Below are 21299 nucleotides of genomic sequence, written 5' to 3' on the forward strand. Positions count from 1 at the left end.
GATGTCACCATGGCTCATAGACCAAATAGAGCCTTCTGCCTCTCTGTCAGTATGTGTTTTGTAACTACCAAAAACAATTGTTTTTGCACATGACATATCTTACTGAATTTTCTGGGATACTGTCTATTATAACTTTTTATGAATATGACAAGTAATTGGAGATCATGGTTATGTACCAAATTTAAATTTGCTGCCAGGATGGCTGCAGTGTTGGGATTCATGGAGGTTTTGAAAGGAGGCATCTGAATGTGAGATGAAAGTTTTGGATTTTGGGATTTTAATTCCTTGCAACAAAACAATGATCATTTTACCTGTAAATGCAGTGACAGTTTCTGCTTGGGGACTGCAGATTATTTCTACTAAAAGTTACAGAGTGAGCAAAATACAGAAAAGTATTAATACTGATTAATGGAGTTGTAAAATGATCGTTAGTTAAATATTTAGAAGAAAAAGGCCCTGTTGGTCCTGAGAATAGGTAAGTCTCCACATGCGGTATATAAAGAACACTGAGTCCTTAGAGTGGGAGAATTAACTTCAGCTCTGGCTCTGCTGGAAACGTGGCTACCCTGAAATTCTTTCTTCTTCAAAGTGTTGGTCGTTTCATTCATGAGAACTTGAAGAGAAATAGAGAGGTCAGACAGATATAGTAAATAGTGAGCTAAGAAATTTAGAAAAATTGAAGGAAAGCCATGACATCATGTTTCATTTCTCAGACAATTGTTTACTAATTATCTCATCTCCTCCAGAGGCTCACCTTAGTCTAAGAGTAGCTATGGTTCAGTAGGTTGACTCCATGGACAGATTGTTTTGTGTAAATTGATTGAATTACCTTCACCAAGAGAGGATAGTTGGCTCTCCCACTCACTGTCAGGAGTTCCTCATCAGAATTGTGCCTCTTGTGAAACATGAGCTTGGGCCCGACTCTGGATGATAATGTCCCAGGAATAAGTGAGCGGGTACAGCTCATCAGTGTAGCTTATTTCTGTTGATGGCCAACACATTGCCCTAGATGTTCAGCAGCTTTCAGATAACATGGTCATCTGTGGTGGTGAGTATGTGGAAAATGGTCCTGATGCTCCCCTGTGGCTTGTCGGCTTATGGCATGTCATGGAGATGCAGTGAGAGGTTTTATCATAATATTCTAGGGTTGCACATCACTTGATGTCTTGTGCCTCAGACACTTCCAAGTAGAGCATCCTCATTAATGGAGGTAAGTCCATTTCTCTTTCAACTCCCCATTTCAATAAACTTCAGAGCCTCACAGCTTCTGTTAAGTTGGGTTCCATTTTTTCTCACTCCAAATATTTCTGGATTTTTTTCTACCAACATGTGTGTTTCCTTGGTCCTTTTAGGCAGTTTGTGCAGGTTCAACTGCTCTCTGGTTCTGGAATCTTTGTCCTGGTTTAGTTTCTGCTGTGTAAATATTGTCTGATTTGCTGGTAGGCTGTCTTCTCTGTACACACTATGTCAGAACCAGCTCAGAACATATTCATCCTCCTTGTGGACATAAGCATATTGACTTCACTGCAAAACTGAGAAGGGTACTAATGCATGTCCCTTCTATCTGGGTATGCAACAGCCATCCAGCCTGCATCCCTTGTGACCTGAGATCTTCTTTGCTGAAGGGCTGGTAGTGCATATTCTGAAAGTCACTGAAAATTGCATAAGGGACCCAACCCAGCCTGAGGAGTTGTCTTGGATCCAGGGTGTCATAAACTTTCAATCTTCTAAAACCTGCAACTACCTCAGCCAGTCTGGATAGTGAATGATGATTTGAGACCCAGACCTGGACACCTACTGCAATCTGAGAAACAAGAAAAAAGTTACTTAATTTTTTATTAACACATCAGTTATTTTTTAAACAAGCAGACTGATTTATGTTTTATTCTTCTCTCTCTCTCTCTCTTTATTTTGATTGCTGTTCAAGTACAGTTTTCTGTCTTTCACTCCCATCCCAGCTCACCCCTAGTCCTTCCCACCTCCCTCCCATTTCCATCCTCCCCAGTTTTTGTTCATGTGTCCTTTATATTTGTTGCTGTAAACCCTTCCCCTTTTCCCCTGAAATCCCCTCCCCTCTCCCTTCTGGTCACTGTCAGCCTGCCCTCTATTTCAGTGTGTTTGGTTATATTTTGCTTGTTTTTTTTTTATTGTTTAGGTTCCTGTTAAAGGTGAGATCATATGGTATTTGTCTTTCACTGCCTGGCTTATTTTGCTTAGCATAATGCTTTCCAGTTTCATCCATGCTGTTGCAAAGGGCAGGAGCTCCTTCTTTCTTTCTGCTGCATAGAATTCCATTGTATAAATGTACCATAGTTTTTTGATCATTCATTTACTGATGGTCACCTAGGTTGCTTCCAACATTTGGCTATTGTAAATTGTGCTGCTATGAACATTGGGGTGCATAGGTTCTTTTGGATTGGTGTTTCAGGGTTCTTAGGATATAATCCTAGCAGTGGAATTGCTTGATCAAAAGGCAGATCCATTTTCAGTTTTCTGAGAAAATTCCATACTGTTTTCCATAGTGGTTGTACACATCAGTTACTTAATTAGGTTTTTAAAAAGAAATTTAGAACTGCATTTTGTGAGGATAAAGCCCATCTGTGAGAGCAAACACAGATCAGAGGTAGCCCTGGAGCTAAGGAACAGCCTTGATTTTTGGCTGAATTTTGCGAGTCCACAGCTTTCTGATCAACCTTGTATTGATCTGTAATCTCATATTTCTCTTTCTCGGTGTGGATGACCTCCCCTTGTGGTGTCTGGGCTTGCGCAGGTTCGTCTTCTTGAAGTAAGCATCAGTGAGATACTTGAGGAGTTTCACACCACTGATATCAGTTTTGGTGGAGGTGGCAATGACAAATTTCTGGGGTGTTCTATACAGAGGAACTTGATTAAGGGCCAGAGTTCCAGTCACAAGTGGTAAGCCACTGCTCAGCTGCTTCAGGAAAACCACCCTCTTGCCTCTTGTGCACCCAGTGGGGATGACCAGAATGGTCCCTGGAGTGAAGCTGGCCCGCAGTTTTCTCACACGCTGATTGAGGGGTTTCTTGCCATGGCTCAATAAGCTTTTGAGCACATGTTCAGTAGGATAGTGTCTAGGCATATTGCGAAGTTTAACCACTCCAGTACCACTATTCTTGTTGCCACCAATTGGTTTACATAACTTTCTCCTTTTTCTTTTCAATCCAGGATATAACTGCAGAATACTTCCTCTTGTTCATGACCTTTCAGGAATACAGAGCTGACCGGGAATACCTGCCAATTCCTGTCACTAGGACAGGGTTTCAGCTGCAGTGGGCTTCCCCTTCTTAGGCGTCTTGGCCTTGAAGTTACCCTTCTTAATCTTGCCACCAGCATCAGTGTTATTGGCTTTGGGTTTCTTCACCTTAGTATCCGGCTTCTCAGTTTTATCACCTGCCATCTTGCAAGATGGAAAAAATGTGATTTGAATTTTTAAATAGGGAACAGCTTCTTACAGAATTACTATTTTAGTTTATTTTAAAGATTTTATTTATTTATTTTTAGGAAGAGGGGAAGGGAGGGTAAAAGAGAGGGAGAGAAACATCAGTGTGTTATGTATTTTATGGAGAGGAAAGGAGACAGAAAGAGAGAAATGTTGATATGTTATCCCACTGATTTATGCATTCATTGGTTGATTCTTACATATGGCCTCACTGGACATTGAACCCACAACTTCATGTGTCAGATAGATCCTCTCAACAACTGAGCTCTTTTCATGTGATGTAAAAGAATTCTCACCTAAACATGGGTCAACTTTCATTATAAATATGTACTTCCTCATTTATCTAAATATAATTCCTAAATATGTGTCTAATAGTATTATAACAGAGCCACTTTAGGTTCTATTCCTCTGTGTTTCATTGCCCAAACCCAAAGAAACTCTTGACTCCCAAAATCAGAGTCTTCTGAAAAGGAAAGGAACTATGTATTTAAAAGTTATACAGGTTCAGAATAATGGCAGAATTCTGTCGTTCAATCTCACTCCCTTTAGAAACAAACAAAAGAAAAAACACCCACAAACACACAATCCTGACTCCTCTTGCTAAAGCAGGTCAGTTAGGGGTACTGTCTCCCAGGAAGAGAAATAGAAGTTTGTAGCTTAGCTGGGCAGATTCCTGTCTGTATTCCAGCTTCTTCCAGTTGTGCATGCTCAGCTAGGCTCCTGCTCTTAATCCAAAACCACGTGGCACTTCCTCATGGCAGGCTGGCAGGGGTCCTTTTGCATCCTTTCCAACTGTGTGGTCAAGACCCTGCTGAGCTGCTACATGGTCCAGAGGCTTCTCCTTCCCAAGCATCATGGTCAAGAGTGCAATGGCTGCCCCGCACTTGGGTTTAAGTCCTGGTGTGGATCTTCCTCCTTCACCCCATTTCTCACTCCTCCCACAAGGGGTTACATCTGCCCTTCCCTGTATCTCCTGTCATTCTTGTCTGCCATTTGTTTTTCCAGGTAGACAGGGCCCAGGGAGGTAGGAGCTTTCTGCAAGCAGACACTTTAGCTACATCCTGAGTTAGGGCCACACCCACATCCCTGACTTAGAGTGCAGCAGGCACAGCTAAATCACTTGCCAATTTCCTTAGATGTGCAAAGTAACTGTCAATGTCTCTGCTCTACTTACCCTTCCCAGCAATGTTAGTGGGGGTTTTCCTGTTTTGGGGTCCCCCATATTTCTTGTTACATTACCACATTGAAATGTCATACTAATCATTATGTCACAAGTTGTCTGTTGTTATAATTACAATCCCATTTTCACACAAGCAGAAATACCAATAACTTAGTCAGAATTCTATTGTCCTAGTTTTCAAACAATTTTTCTTGACTGATATTTAAATTACAAATAAGTAGTTTCCATTGTGTTTATATCAGGCATCTTTTTTTTATTTGTTTGTTTTTGAAGGTGTGTCCTACCTTCTTGTGCACTATGTGTCATATACATGATGGGGGAACTATGTTACTTGTCTGGTAAAATTTCCCAGGCTGTCCATGTGGGCATATCCTCTTTATTATGATGTGATTTATTGCGCTTTGGAAATAATGCATTGGCATCGACAAGAAGGCAAGACCCTTCACAGCAAAAAGATTGCATGCAAGTACATGAAGACCTAGATAACAGTTTGTGTTTTTAATCAATATAGTATTTTTAACTATTTATTCATTTATTTATTTATTTTTAGAGAGGGGGAAGGGAAGGAGAAAGAGAGGAAAAGAAACATCAATGTGTGGTTGCCTCTTGCGTGACCCAGTGCCCTGCACCAGGGACCCTAGCTGACAACACAGGCATATGTCTGGACTGGTAATCGAACCAGTGATTGTATGGTTCTGAAACTGGTGCTCAATCCACTGAGCCACAACAGCCAGCACAATCAAATATGTTTAAATTAAGGTATATATTGTTATTGTTTACATAGTGCTATTGCACATTTAATAGACTACATTATGCATGAAGGAACCAACAAATGATTGTGAATAGCTTTATTGGCATATTGAGTTTTTGGTCTAGAACTTTACATGCAACTTCTGGGCTGAATTCCTGTCATTGCATGTCTTTGATGTCTTCAATATGAACTCCATTCTTTGCAAAAAGTATACATTTAAGTCAGAGGCACCTGATCAAATCAGTGTGGACTCTAGTCACACAGCTGCTCAGGCAGAGCTCAGACTTCTCGCTACATCAGACACAGATGTGCTTCAGTATTAGTGTATGTTTTATAACATTCACTTTGCATAGTGGGTCCAACTGAGGCAGGATGGTAGCGTTAGTGGCTCGGGCAATCTCCTCCAACCACGTTCTTCTTGAAGGAGCCACATGCCAGATGGCCTGAAGAAGACACAGGATGTGTGAAGATCAGAAAGTGGTGCAGATCCTTAAGAAAGACTACCAAAACCAACATCTTAAAAAAAGGGGGGGGTGGCTTGCAGGCACACCAGACTACCTCGCTCAAGAAGTGATGCCCTCTGGGGGACGACAGAGTGCATTTAGTATTCAGAGAATATTCTTGGGGTTGGTAAATCCACTCCTGGAGTCCGGGGGGGAAATACAGCATCCCAGTCTTGGAGTGCAAGAACTACATTACCCAGAAGGCAGACGAGGAACCCTGGGACAAGGAGCCAATGAACACTCAGTAAAGACATTTCCGTTTGGACACTCAGGTAGAACGGGGCTCGGGTCAGCAGTGGCGGGCATTTGCTCTTCTCTCAGTGTCTGTTATAACTAAGTCAGGATCTGGGATCTCAGAATCGAATGGAGAAGGTGGGAAAGTAGTGGTCACCGCAGCATGTGTGAGGCCAGGTGATGCTGCTCGGGAGCGAGGCGCCAGGGCGGAGACAGGAGCTCGCTGTACCAGGGACACTCGCCTGGCGCGCTGCTGGCGCCCCTCCCGGCCCACAGAGTCGGATGGCGGAGGCTGGGTGGAGGCACCTGGCTGAGGTGAGTCGTGTCCCCCAGTCTCTCTCCGTTACCCCATGGTGCCCTGCAGCCAGTTGTGGGGCGTCGGGAACAGCGAGAGTCTGGCGGGTTATGGAAGGGTCACCCGGGAGGGCCGGCTCTGTGAACAGGTGCAGAGGCGGCTGAGCCGGGGGGACGGGGGGACCCGTGAACCTGGGGTCCTTGGTGTGTCCGCATTCAACAGTGTGATTCCGAGCCGCGTCTTTACTGGGACTTAGAGGGGTTGTCCACTCTGAACGGGGGGCAGGTTGAATGTGGGGAAGTTTTGTATAGAGTAGGATTTCGGGGTGTGAGACAGACTGTCCCGGATTCATTTGTATCAATTCTGACAGGTTAGGGTGACCTTTGAGGATGTGGCCGTGTATTTCTCCAGGACAGAGTGGAGCCTCCTTAATGCGGCTGAGAGACGCCTGTACCTCCATGTGATGCTGGAGAATTTTGGTCTTGTATCCTCACTGGGTAAGACCCTCACTCTCTCCCGGTGACTGTGAGTAGGGTTTGCATTTCCCCGTGCCCTCTGTTCCCTAGGGTGCGCTCAGTCCTCACCTGTGAGGACTGTGGGTACTGCTTGCTTCACAGTTTTCTAGGCAGATCCTGGGTTTGTCAGGCTGCCCTCTTGTCTCCCTGCAGCCCCAATATCTCCTGTACTGAACCCTCATGGAGAGGCATTTGTGGTTGGTGGTCTTGCAGGGAACCAGATTCCATCTTGATTAATGAGGAAATGCGTTTTTTGTATTCCTGTTGGTCATTTGTACATTTTGCAAAAATGTCTCTACAGTATTAGTTGTGTTTTTCACCATGTTTTGGGGCCATGATTAGTTTTCTTATTTTAATTTGTATTTATCCCTTTTTGAAGAGACAGAGAAACATTGACTTCTTGTACTTATTTGTGATTGATTCTTGTGTGTTCTGACTGAGGATGGGCCTCTGAACCTTTGAGTATCAGAACGTTTTCCCTAAGCAACGCACCTACAGGCCAGGGTGGGCTACTGAGTCTTTTGAACACCTTGTGTATTTGATAAATTTCTCATCTGATTCAGGTGCATGTGTTTTTACACTTTCCTTTATTGTACTTTGCAGGTATTGTGTTTTTACAAATTCAATGTTTTAGGCAACACTTCAGTGAGCAAATGTACTGCTGCCATTTTAATAGCAGCTTGAGATACTTGTTGGCAATTTTGAGCAATAAACTTTTGAATTAAAGTATTTAGACTTTTTTTAGACAAAGCTACTGTGTTGATAGACTGCACTGTACTACAAATATAACTTCTTTATTCACTGGGAAAGTGAAAAATTGGTGTAACTTTTTTCCTATATGGAAATACTTGCTCTTATGGTGGTGCTCTGAAATGAAGCCACAGTATCTCCAAGAGATATCTTTACATGGTTTCTAAGTATTTATTCCCACCCTGTAGCTGTCTTTTTCATTTTGTTAATTGTTTTGCTGTGCAAAAGATTATTTGTTTTTTTCTAGTTAAGATTGTCTATTTTTGTTTTTTTTCCTGGTAGTTGGTGTCACATCAGGGACATTATTTCCAATACAAATCTCCAAAGCTTTTTCTCTATGTTGTCTTGAAGGAATTTTAGGATTTCTGGACTGACATTTAATTTTCTTATTATTTTGGAACTAATTTTTATCACTGGTGTCCAGATTGCTTTTGTTCTTTGAGGTCTTTTCAGGTTTCCTATATTTCACAATTTTCTTTTTTTAATTTTTGTGTGAAAAACTTGGAATTGTGAAGGGGATTGCATTTAATCTGTAGATTGCTTTGGGTATTATGGCTTGTTAACAATATTAAGTTTTGAAATCCATGAATACAGGATGTCTTTGTATGTATTTGTTTTCTTTAACTACTTTCATCATTGTCTATTTTTTAAAAAGATTTAATTATTTATTTTTCTTGAGAGGGAAAGCTCAGGAGAAAGAAAGGAGAGAAACATCAGCGTGTGGCTTCCTCTCCTGTGCTCCACACCAGGGACCTGGTCTGCAGCCCAGCTATGTGCCCTGATTGTGAATCAAATTGCTGACCCTTTGGTTCTCAGGCTGGCGCTGAGTCCACTGAGGTACACCAGCCAGGGCTCATCAGTGTTTTAGAGGGTGCAATGTATAGGCCTTTCACCTCCTTTATAGAATTTATTCTAGTGTTTTATTGGTTCTGATGCTGTTGTGAATTTGACCTTAATTTCTCTGCAAAGTTTTTATTGTTAGACTATAAATATGGAACTGATATTGGAGTGTTTCTTCTGTGTCCTGTATTTTTATTGAATCTATTTACAATTTCAGATGTTTATAGTGGAATATTGACAATGTTTTGTATGTTTGGTCATGTCATCTGCAAATATCCCCTATGTTGCTTTGTGCCTTGTAATGTCAGGTGTAGTCTCATCATTCATTTCTTTTCTTTTTCTTAAAGATTTTATTTATCATTAGAGAGGGGAAGGGAGGGAGAAACAGAAGGAGAGAAACACCAATGTGTGGTCACCTGTCACATGCCCCAAATTGGACACCTGTCCCGTAACCCAGGCATGTGCCCTGACCAGGTATCAAACCTGCCACCCTGTGTTTCAGAGGACAGTACTCAACACATGAGCCACACCAGCCAGGTCTCATTTTTTTCTTTTTTCTTTTTTTGTATATTTTATTGATTATGCTATTATAGTTGTCCCTCTTTTTCTCCTCTTTATCCCCCTCTGCCCTGTAACCCCTTTCTCTCCAGTATTCCCCTCCCTTAGTTCATGTCCATGGGTCATACATATAAGTTCTTTGGGTTCTCCATTTCCTATATTGTTCTTTACCTCCTATTTTGTACCTACCAATGATATTTGTTATTCTCTTGACCATTTCCTCCATTCTCCCCCTTCCCACTAATCTCCCTGCCTGTGATCTACATTTCTGTGATTCTGTCCCTCTTCTAGTTGCTTAGTTTTGGGGGTTTTTTAGGTCCTGCTGTTGATAGTTGTGAGTTTGTTGTAATTTTACTGTTCATAGTTTTGATCTTTTTCTTTTTGTTAGATAAGTCCCTTTAACATTTCATATAATAAGGGCCTGGTGATGATGAACTCCTTTAACTTGACCTTATCTGGGAAGCACTTTATCTGGTTTTCCATTCTAAGTGATAGTGTTGCTAGATAGAGTAATCTTTTTTTTAATGTTTGTTTATTATTGGTCAAGTACAGCTGTCTCTATTTTCCCCCCAACTCCCCCTCAACCCGGACACCATTTTATTTTATTTTATTTATCTTTAGAAGGAAAGGGAAGGAGAGAGGGAGAGAAATATCAATGTGTGGTTTCCTCTCATGCATCCCCTGCTGGGAACTGACCTGCAACCCAGGCATGGGCCCTGACTAGGAATCGAACCGCGATCCTGTTTCTAGGCCTGTGCTCAATCCACTGAGCTACACCAGCCAGGCCTAGATAGAGTAATCTTTTATGTAGGTTGTTGCTTTTCATAAGTTTGAATACTTTTTTCTAGTCCCTTCTTGCCTCTAAGGTTTCTTTTGAGAAATCAGGTGATAATCTTATGGGAACACCTTTATAGGTAACCCCTTTTCTGTTGTTGCTTTTAAGAGTCTCTCTTTATGTTTAATCTTAGGTAATTTAATTATGATGTGTCTTGATGTGTTCCTCCTTGGGTCCAACTTCTGTGGGACTCTCTGAGCTTACTGGACTGGCATGTCTATTTCCTTCACCTGTTTGGGGAAGTTTTCCTTCATTAATTCTTCAAGATATTGTTCAGTTTGATGCTCTTCCTCTTTTCCTCCTAGCACCACTGTGATTGGGATGCTGGAATTTTCAAGTTGTCCCAGAGGTTCCTAAGCCTCTCCTCATTTTTTTGAATTCCTGTTTCTTTGTTCTGTTCCAGTTGAATGTTTATTTCTCCCTCCTGTTCCAAATTGTTGATTTGAGTCCTGGTTTCCTTCCCTTCACTGTTCATTCCCTGTATATTTTTCTTTATTTCACTTTGTATAGCCTTCAATCTTTATTTTGTGCCCATACTGAATTATTTTTCCGAGCATCCTGATTATTAGTGTGTTGAACTCTGCATCTATAGGTTGTGTATCTCCTCCTAATTTAGTTCTTTTTCTGGAGTTGTGATCTATGTTTTCATTTGGACCATATGCTTTGTCTCTGTGCATCTGTTATTTTGTAAGGGGCAGAGTTTTAGATGTTCGTCAGGGCCTGGGAACCCACTTGACTGTGTTGTGGGGCTATATGTGTGGGAGGGGTCGGAGTGGGAACAGCATGCTTGCTCAAATCTCACCTCACTTTCAGTCAGTTCCATTGCTTCCCACAAGTGAGTTTTGCCCTTTAGGTGCTGGTTTCTGGTGGGTGGGTTGTATATGTTCTGGGGCCATATGTGCCCCTCCAATGGACTCTCTTGTGAGACTGACAGTTTCTCCCACCACCACAACCCCACTGTGGCTTTTTACAGCCAGAGGGTTTGAAATTTTCTTTCCTGCCCCTGGAACCCTGGGCTGCACAGTGTGTCTGGCTCCCCAGTTGTTCCTCCCTGCTTATGTCCGTGTGAATGTGGGACCGCCTGGTCTGTAAGGTGCTGCCTTGCAGTGCATCCTCTCTGTTCTGGATGGGAGTCTCCAACCCTCCTACCAGTCTGGATGAATGTTTCTTCTTTAACATCTTGGTTGTCTGGCTTCCATACAGTTCGATTTTCTGGCAGTTAGGTGGGTTTTTTTTTTAACTTGTTTTTATGCTTCATTTTATTATGTGCAGAAGTGAAACATACCTACCTATGCCTCCATATTGGCTGGAAGCCTCATTTCTTTTTAAGTACATTTGATTCTTGTTTCTTTTGTTTAGTGTAGCTGAAGGTTTGGCAATTTTGTGTATGTTTCAAAAAACAGCTCTTAATTATGATATTCTTTTGTTTTTGTTTTTCTTACCTTTATTTTGTGTATGACTTTACTAATATTTATTGTTTTTCTCCTTTACTAACTTTGGGTTTAGTATCTTCATGTGTTTCTAGGTTCCTGAGTTGCAGGGTTAGGTTGTGTATTTGAGATCTTTTGTCTTGAGGTGGGCGTTTATCACTATAAGATGCGCTGTTAGCATTGCATTTTGTGCTCCATGTATGTAAGCTTTGGTTGTTGTGTTTTTATTTCCTTTTGCCTCTAGATGTGTTTGGAGTGATCTGTCATTTTTCCTTTGAGTCTGTGGTTGTTCAGGAGTGTTGTGTTTAATTTCATCTTATTTGTGAATATTCATCTTTCTTAACACTAAAATTGATTTCTTCTGTTCTATGACTGTGATCAGATAGGACATTTGAAGTGACATATTCTGAAAGTTTGGGACTTGTTTTTTGGATCTAATGTAAGATCTACCTAGAGAATGTTTCATGTGCTCTTGACAAAAATGCATCTTCTGCTTGGTGCATTTTGGTGGGATGTTCTGTATAAATGTATGAGTTCTGTTTGTTCTAAAGTATCATCAAGCTTCAGTGATTCCTTAGTGCTTTTAGATGGGTGACCTAGTTTTTGTTGAAAGGGGAATATTGAAATTCACTACTACTACTGAACTAATACTGGGCTTGTTTTATATGCTTTCAGTTCTGATATGATTTGCTTAATATCATTAACATATGCTGTGGGATGCTTAATACTTAACATTGTTGTCCTCTTGGTGAATTGACTCCTTTACTATTCTTTGATGACCTTTATCATTTGTGACAATATTTGAGGTCATCTTTGCCAGATAGAATTTTAGTTACTCCTTCTGTCTTTTGGTTTTATGTCCAAGGAATATGTTTCCCTGTTTTTGTTTTCAGGCTATTTTTGTCCATAAACATTTAAGTGTCTCCTATACGCAGCATATATTGGGTCTTATGTTTTGTTTGTCTTTAATTTCTTTAGTCACTCTGTGCTTTCCTTGGAGAATTTGTTGTACAGCCTACTACTGCCACTTTATTGTTGGATTATGGCTCTTTTGTAGTTTGTTTTTTTGTCTTTCTATGTCATTGTTTTCCCTAGTGATTTCATCATTTTCTTTAATGGTATGCTTAAATTTCCTTGTCTTTTGTGCATCTTTTACATAGGTATTTGCTTGTGGTTTCCAAAAGATTTAGATAAAATAAGTAATTTACTCAACACTATTTTCTCTTGATGCCAAATTTTGCATACAAAAATTCTACCCTTTCAGTCTTCACTACACCACACCTTTATGTTTTTGATATCACAATCCACATCTTGTAATTGTATATCTATTAATGTACAAAACGTTAGCTTTATTGTTTTTACGAGTCTTACTTTTTCGTGTTTACAATAGTGTTTAGTAATTTACATTCCCACAATGCAGTGTTGAAATATTGTGAATTTGATTCCATTATCAGATTTGGCAGTGAGTTTTATATATCTTTTATGTGTTCATGTTTCTGTTAATAAGTATTCTTTCATTTCAACTTGAAGAACTTCTTTTGGAATTTTAACGAGTCATGTTGAATGACAATGAACTCCTCAGCTTTTGTTTGGGAACATCTTTCTTATTTCTGAAGAATAGTCTTTCTCAGTAAATACTGTTGGTTTGAAGATTTTATTTCATTTAGTGTTTTCAGTATATCATTTGATTGTCTTCTAGTCTTCAACTTTTTCTCAGGGATATTTACTACATAGCATTATGGGTGCATTGTTTCTGTGAGAAATGTTTCTGTTCTTTTTGTGCTTTCAAAATTTTCTTTGCTTTGCATTTTTGACATTTTTACTACAATGTGTCTTGGTGAGGTCCCCCTTCCACTAAATTGTACAGGAACCAGTGAGAAAACACAGTCTTGATTATTCTCATGTCTTCTCAGACTTGGGAAGTCAGTTTTCAGGATATATTTTCATAAGCTTTCTACCTATTTTTTCCTTTTCTCATGTTTTTCTTTCCATGTTCCAGGGACTCATGTGGTTCCAAATAACAAAGTTTCTTAGGGCTTGCATGGTGACTAACAGAGGTAACTTTGACCCTTGTCTTCTGTGCTTCACCATCTGCACATAATTTTGCTCAGCCAGTCTTTTTATTCAATATTTCTGAGTAGTTCTCCAATTTTGGCTTTTCTACTTTGCTGTTTGCCTTAATGAAAGTCTCATTCTCCTCCTCCAAGACTGTTTTTGTTCATGGATAGCTGTGTACTTGCTTATGGAAAGTGGGGAAATTCTCCTCTCTTGTCTTCTGCTGTTTTGCTGATGTCCCTCACAAAGACTTTTTTGTTGGGTCTGTTTTGTGCTGTCCTGTTCTATTATAGTTGCTTACCATCCACCTCTTCAGTTTCTCTTTTAGGATTTCTTGTAATGAGTCCCACTAATGGCTCAACTGAGAGTTAAGGGGGAGAGTGTTTTCATAGTCATAGGAGGGGCATGACTCCATGTATGGCTGTGTGGGCTCAGAAGGGGTGCTGACGTGGTGTATGGCAATTGGTGAGGACTCAATGCCAGAGCTTTATTAAAGTTATAACTAGGAACCCATTTATTTAGCAGTATGTTGTTTTCATTCTTAATCTACTTAATCTACCACAGCTTAATCTTCTTGTCCTTATTGTTCATACTTTCCCTATTACCCAATTCTAATAGTTATCATTTCTCCTAGGATACACAGCCTATGAATAATCTCTCTTTTAGTAAACACTTCACCTCAACCCTTTCACTCACACATCTTTCGTTACTACCCTGCAAACTTGATCCATGTTCATAAAGCCTCACAGTGTGCACATATTCTTCTGTTTTTGAGCATTATATTTTTTAATTCGCACCCGTGGATATGTTTATTGATTATAGTAAGAGGAATAAAAGATATAGAGAGAGATGTGAGAGAGAAACATCAATTGGTTGCCTCTCACAGGCACTGTGACTGGTGATGGGGATTGACCCTGCAGCCTAGGTATGTTCCCTGACCAGGGATCAAACCTGCAGATTTTCAGTTTACAGGTCAATGCTCCAACCAAACAAGGCACATCAGTCAGGGTTCACGTATTCTTACTTTGACCTTGAACATGATGTGCTGTAATACAATTGATTTTTGTGTTTGGGCACATTCAACTTCTACAGAGACTCTCATTACCAGAAGGAAAGGCCCTTCAGGAAGCCATTTATGGAGGAACAGCTAGTAAGCCCTACCTCTTTTCTTTGTTTTTCATTCTGTGGTTGTATCTTTTGTGGTGAGGTATCCACTATTTACTGACCTTTGGGGCCAACTAGTAATAACAGCTATTACCAGAGAATCTAACTCTTTGTCTTGAAAATCAGCCCATAGAATCATGTCTAGCTTTGCAAAAGGGCTATTGTGTTGGGAATATTCTTTTTCTACTAAGTCAACTTCAAATTCACCAGCATTTGTTTTTGTTCAGGTTGCTGCTGTGGGGCAGTGGATATGGAAGCTCCCAATGAACAGAACCATTCTGTAAGAGTATTGCAAGCAAAGGATCCCAAGGCAGCGTTGTCTTCCAAAAAGAGCCACCCCTGTGACAGTTGTGGGTGTGTCTTGAGGGAAATTTTTCTCTTGGTTGACCAGCAGGGAACTCAACAGAGACAGAAACTGCTGAGGTGTGGAGCATGTGGAAAACAATTTTGTTTCATTGCAAAGCATCACCAGCTCCAGGAGCAGCACTTGAGACAGAAGTCTTTTGTACAAGGTGTGGACAAGGCCTCACTTGTGAAGGGCTGCAATTTCAATGTGTCTGAAAAGACTTTTACCTTCCAGGAGCTTGAGCAGAACGTTTTTATGAACTCAGGAAATATCCAACAACAAGCTACTAACACCAGGGAAAGTGCAAATGAAATGTCAGCATCTGGGGAGGATTTTCAAAGGAGAAAAATTTATCACACTAGAAACGAATGTAAGAAAGCCATTGGCTGCAAACACTCACCACTTCCAGACCAAGCTGTCCAAACTAGAAGACGATGTTATCCATGCCATGAATGTGAAAAATGTTTTCTAGGAATCTCTGGTCTTCGTTATCATCAGAAAGTTCACACTGGGGAAAAGCCATATGAGTGCAGTGAATGTAGGAAATCTTTTACTAGTGGCTCTGCCCTTCGGAAACATCACAGAGTTCACACTGGAGAAAGGCCTTATGAGTGCAGTGAATGTGGAAAATCTTTTACTAGTAGCTCTGCACTCCATAAACACCAGAGAGTTCACACTGGAGAAAGGCCATATGAATGTGGTGCATGTGGGAAATGTTTTACCAGTAGCTCTGATCTCCTTTATCATCAGAGAGTTCACACTGGAGAAAGGCCTTATGAGTGCCGTGTATGTGGGAAATCTTTTACCTGGAGCTCTGACCTCCGAAAACATCACAGAGTTCATACTGGAGAAAGACCTTATGAGTGTTGTGAATGTGGGAAATCTTTTACCAGTAGTTCTGCTCTCTGTTATCATCAGCGAGTTCACAAAGGGGAAAGGCCTTATGAGTGCAGTGAATGTGGGAAATCTTTCACCAATAGTTCTGCCCTCCGTAAACATCACAGAGTTCACACTGGAGAAAGGCCTTATGAATGTGGGGAATGTGGTAAATCATATATCAGTAGCTCTGCCCTGTATAATCATCGGAAAGTTCATACTGGAGAAAGGCCTTATGAGTGTGGTGTATGTGGCAAATCTTTTACTAGTAATTCTGCCCTCCGTAAACATCACAGAGTTCACACTGGTGAAAGGCCTTTTCAGTGTGGTGATTGTGGGAAATCTTTTACCAGTAGCTCTGATCTCAGAAAACATTACAGAGTTCACACTGGAGAAAGACCTTATGAGTGCAGTGAATGTGGGAAATCTTATTTCAGTAGCTCTGCCCTCTATTATCATCAGAGAATTCATACTGGAGAAAGGCCTTATGAGTGCAGTGAATGTGGAAAATCTTTCACCAGTAGTTCTGCCCTCCGTTATCATCACAGAGTTCACACTGGAGAAAAACCTTATGAGTGTGGTGAATGTGGCAAATCTTTTACCTGTAGCTGTCACCTCTGTTAGCATCACAGAGTTCACACAAAAGAAAAGCCTTATGAATGCAGTGAATATTAGAAAACATCTGTAACATTTCGTTGTCATCAGAGAGTTCACTTCGTTGATTGGTCAATGGCTGCAAGGAATATGAGATTTCTTTTTATCAGTACCTTTTTTATCATCAAAAGTTTCATCCAGGAGAATGGCCTTATGCCTGCAGTAAATGTGAAAAATCCTTTACCAGGAGCCATGGCTGTCATTGTCCTCAGAGAATTCACAATGGGTAAGGTCTTATAAGTTAAGGAAATTCAAGAAATCTCTTATTTTCTAGTATTTCTTTTGTTATATCTGAGAGCTGACATAGGAAAAAGGATTTATGTATGCAGGCAATGTGAGGAATTTTCTTCTTGTAGTACTAAGCTCCATTATATTCAGAGATTCACTCTGATAAAAGGCCTTATGAGTACAGTGGATGTGGGAAATGCTTCTTCTATCCATTCTCCTGTTATCAGGGCATTCACACTGGAGATAGGCCTTATGTGGACATAAAATATGGGAAATCTCCTACCTCATAGTCCTCACCACCTTAAACACACTTGACACTGGTTAACGGCTTTCAGTGTGAAGTGAATATAGGAAACCTTTACCGATAAATCTATACCTTTTGACATTGGGGATTTCTCACTGTAAATGGATAGATTTTAAGAAATTTTTTATTTTTTATTTTTCAGTATAATGGTATTGAAGGAACCTTGCTGAGGAAAAGGTGACTTTATTTTTTTACCAATATTCTCAATGCAGAGCTATTCATAAGTTTAATGTTTATGTTATGTAGAGTGTGACAAAGTATTATTAAACTAATTGTGTCTTTATGCACACTTTGGACGTTTGTTTATTTTTTTTGTCCTCATCCTAGGATATCTGATTCACTGCTTTTACAGACAGGAAGGGAGGGAGAGACACATTGATTGTTTGCCTGTCTGGACCAGGGATCACATGTACCTGGACTGGGGATTGCATTCCCAACCAACTTATGTGCCCTGACCAGGTGGCAAACCTGCAACCTTTCAACTTTGGATAATGCTCCAACCAACCTAGCCACACTGGCTAGGGTCTTTTATACCTTTTTACTCAGTGCATGAGGGCTGCATTTCCTCATCATAGCTGAACATATATAATTGAACATATATAATTGAACAAAATATTGATATGTTCAATTTTTATTAATTTCAGCTCTTCCTGATTTTGTATATGCTCTTGTTTTAGTTGCATTTCCGTAAGGATTCATGATGAGCATTTTGTAGGAGTGTATGTACTATTGATGTGTTGTTAGTTAAATGTTGTTAAATGTGTGCTCACCAAGCTACCTATTCTTTCATGATTTTGGGCTATTCTCCTTTAACAAATAGGACAGTGAAACAGCAAAGATAAATGTTGCAATGTCACCTACTTTGAGTCCTTGAATGAGAAGTAATTTTTTGTTTATGGAATAATTTTTTAATAGTGGCAAAATGACCTATTCATTGGGACTTTCTTTTATTGTACAGTGTAATAGGTACATATTATATACTTTAAAGAATACCCTGCATTATTAACATACTTCATCATCTTTGTAAGTTCATACATTTAGTGATATAATAAAAAGCCTTACTTGTTAGAGTTCACCCATTTTTATGGTCTAATATCTGGGGTTGGCTGCCTGTAGCAGCATTTGAAGGTGCACCAGGTAGTAAGAGGATGAATGGATATTTGTTGAACCTCAAAGCCCTCCTGGAGGCCAAAGAGAAGAAGTGAGTGTTTAGACTTCCCATACCTTCGGCCATGCAACTTGCAATTAATTTTAAGATTATGGAACATTTTTATAATTAAAGGAACATAGTGTACTTAATGGGCTTCAGTTTCCTCCTGTGTAAAATATGGGTGAACAGCAGTTTTTATCCCGGCCTTGGTGCTCATTTCAAAGGCAGTAGCGATACCACCAGTTATCTCCTGTGGGTGCCATGCACAGGCCAGACACCTCAGACCTTCCCTGGGTGCTTGTGAAAAATAAATGGAGCTTCTCTGATCCCCCATATCAGCTGCATCTGTACAGACCCCACATGGGACAATGTGGCTTCAGGGCTTGCCATATGGATTCCCCTGTGTGGTACCTCTGGGTGACCATAAAACTCCCCCAATCTCACTTGCTACATGAAATTAATGAAGGCACAAATCATGGCCCTTTTGAGAATCAACAGAGTTAATGAAATTCAGTACACACTTCCAGGTACTTGTATGACAGGATTTGCTTTTCAATTATTTTCTTAATTCAACTGCATCCTGTGGGTTAATAACTTACTGTATTTCTGGGGAAATAAAGGATCAGGAAGAAGGGTTTTTCCAAGGTCAGAGCAGACAAATGTCAGATCCAAATTCTGTATTCAACCTCGTAATTCTGATGGTAGAATTGGTGACTTTTTTTTTTTAAGATTTTATTTACATTTTTTAAAAAGATTTTATTTACTTATTTTTAGAGGAGGGAGGGAGGGAGGGAGGGAGAGAGAGAGAGAGAGAGAGAGAGAGAGAGAAATATCAATGTGCAGCTGCTGGGGGCTGTGGCCTGCAACCCAGGCATGTGGCCTGTCTGGGAATCAAACCTGCGATGCTTTGTTTCGCAGCCCGCGCCCAATCCACTGAACTAAGCCAGCCAGAGTGATGACATTCTTTATTGTGGTGTATTAAGGCCTCAGACCAGGGCAGAGAGACAGGGAAGACTGTTGATATGGGAAACTCGGCTGTTGCTGTTGTTTTCATTGTTGCAATTATCATGACTTTTCTGCATTTTTCTGATGTCTTAAAGGGCTTAACACCTGCCTCACAGCATTCATGGGAATCCTGTCTGATTTCCAGTGATCTCTCCAGGGAAAACAATGTTGAGCCTTGGCTGCATTTTGTCTATTGGCCTTTGAGGACAGTGGGATGTGATACCTGGGACATATTGAAAAGTGATGCTGGAGACCTATAGTATTGTTATCTCCCTGGTAGAGTGTTCACCTCCTCATACAGCAAACACAGTGCCTACTGGATCCTTTACTCTGCCCAGGACTGGCTGGAGGAGACACTGATGCTCATCCTGTATTCCCTGCAGCCCTGACTATTTCCAGCAGCCACATGCTCCTTTTCAGTGTCTCCATGTCTGCACCAAAGATCCTTGGGTAGGAACATGATCCTTCTGCTAGGATCAGAACCCTCATCAGCTGCCTAGTGCACTCTGGTCACAGCTGATATTCTTTCTCCTGATTGCTCGACATGGGCCACTTGGCCAAATCAGATTGAATCTATGCCTACACAGCCCAGTTAGATGAATTATATAGCTCATGGGACTTTTCAGAGAAAAGGGTGAGTGCTGAGCATCCTTTGTGATATTTTCAATCTGCTTCCATGACGTTTTCTTAACAATCCATTTGAAGTCACTAGGTGGCATACATGCACACTCTGAAAATTGACTCTAGTTCTGTTTCTTCCATCCTCACTGCTGTCAATAGAATGTCTTGGATTATAGCTGAATCTCTAAAGCCCTTGTGGTACTGATTTTCGATTTTTAACAGATGGAGCAGTGCTGAGCAGCCCTTTGAGTGACCTTGGACTTTAGAGCATTGTTTTGATGTCATTTCATTTTTGCAGTAAACTGTCACTTAGCCATAAGTCTAGGTGATTTTCCCCATTATTAGAGAAATACAAGTACACTTTTTAGTATTCAATATATGTAAGAAAGATTAAGTGTCCATCATGTTAAAGAGAATTATAAACATGGGAACAGCTATGGTCCCCTAAGCAGAGATGAGGTGTCAGTTCATTTGGAGGCTCAGTTCACACTCTTATTGAATTCTAACATCATTCCCATCCTTTAGCTTGAAGTTTCTTTAAGTGCTTGATTGTATCACTAGTTGCATTTTACAACCATTTATTGACAGGTTTTTCACGTGTGTCTTGGTGTCTCACAAAATATAATTCCTGAATATGTTCCTAAACCTTTTGCATTGACAATGCCATACTTACCATGTCACCTATGAGTCAGTAATTATGTCTCTAACTCACAAGTTTCCCTTTGTTATGGTAATTACAATACCATTTTTTTTTCACATTAACAAAAATTCCAGTAACTTTGTCACAATTTATTTCTGCCAGTTTTTTCAAGAATTTATTGACATTTAGACTATAAGTAAATAGACACCCATTTATGTTTATATTATACATTTTTTATTTTCAAAAGTGTGTCCTATATTCTTATGACATAGTTGTCATATTTTTAATTGGATAATTGGGTTGTTATGTAGTAAAATTTTACACATTTTCCTATGTGCGGATACCCCCATTTATTGAGATATACTTTATTGTGCTTGAGAGATAATGTGTTCTCTTCAATAGGAATGCAAGACCCTCTACCTGCACAAAGATTGTATGCAAATTAATGAAGGCTCAGGTAATGGTTTGCTTTTTACAATCAATAAAGTATTTTTACAGTACGGTGTGTATATTTTCATTTTTGTGCTAGTGCTGTTGCATGTTTAATAGACTGCAATATGCACTGGGGAACAAACAAATGAGAGTAACTAGCATTATTAGCATATGCAATTGGATCGTGTGAACCTATACATGCAATTTCCGCGCTGAATTCCTGTAATTGCGTGTCTGATGTCTTCAACATGTACTCCATGGTTTGCAAAAAAAAGTTATAATTTAAGTCAGAGGCATCCAATCAAATCAGTGTGGAATCTAGTCACACTTTTGCACAGGCAGAGATAAGACTTTTGGCTGCATGAGGCACTAATGCACATAAGAATCAGTGTATACTTTTTATATTAACTTTGAAAAGTGTGTTCAACTAAGGCAGGATACATAGCCTCAGGGACTTGGGCAACCTCCCCTCA

The 21299-nt window shown here is 40.2% G+C and overlaps 1 protein-coding gene and 1 pseudogene across 1 annotated transcript; one reads left to right on the forward strand and one right to left on the reverse strand.

The window, feature by feature from the left end:
• Positions 1 to 2566: 2566 nt before the first annotated feature.
• Positions 2567 to 3418, reverse strand: LOC123826816 (annotated as a pseudogene).
• A 2753-nt stretch (positions 3419 to 6171) lies between these two features.
• LOC123826089 (zinc finger protein 883-like) lies at positions 6172 to 17342 on the forward strand. Its single transcript, XM_045849941.1, has 3 exons — positions 6172 to 6443; positions 6794 to 6920; positions 14798 to 17342. Exons 1-3 carry the CDS (start codon positions 6309 to 6311, stop codon positions 16414 to 16416), a joined length of 1881 nt encoding a protein of 626 aa, XP_045705897.1. The 5' UTR covers positions 6172 to 6308; the 3' UTR covers positions 16417 to 17342.
• Positions 17343 to 21299: the final 3957 nt, after the last annotated feature.

This window comes from Phyllostomus hastatus, unplaced genomic scaffold, assembly GCF_019186645.2.
Source record: "Phyllostomus hastatus isolate PE091 unplaced genomic scaffold, TTU_PhHast_1.1 phas_contig_133, whole genome shotgun sequence".
NCBI classification, from domain to species: Eukaryota; Metazoa; Chordata; class Mammalia; order Chiroptera; family Phyllostomidae; genus Phyllostomus; species Phyllostomus hastatus.

What these genes read in the sequence shown, in the direction of transcription:
- LOC123826089 (XM_045849941.1), top strand. Translation starts at nt 6,309, where the DNA reads ATGCTGCTCGGGAGCGAGGCGCCAGGGCGGAGACAGGAGCTCGCTGTA. An exon ending in GGTGGAGGCACCTGGCTGAG is followed by an intron (nt 6,444 to 6,793) that starts GTGAGTCGTGTC and finishes CAATTCTGACAG; the next exon opens with GTTAGGGTGACCTTTGAGGA. An exon ending in TGGTCTTGTATCCTCACTGG is followed by an intron (nt 6,921 to 14,797) that starts GTAAGACCCTCA and finishes GTTTTTGTTCAG; the next exon opens with GTTGCTGCTGTGGGGCAGTG.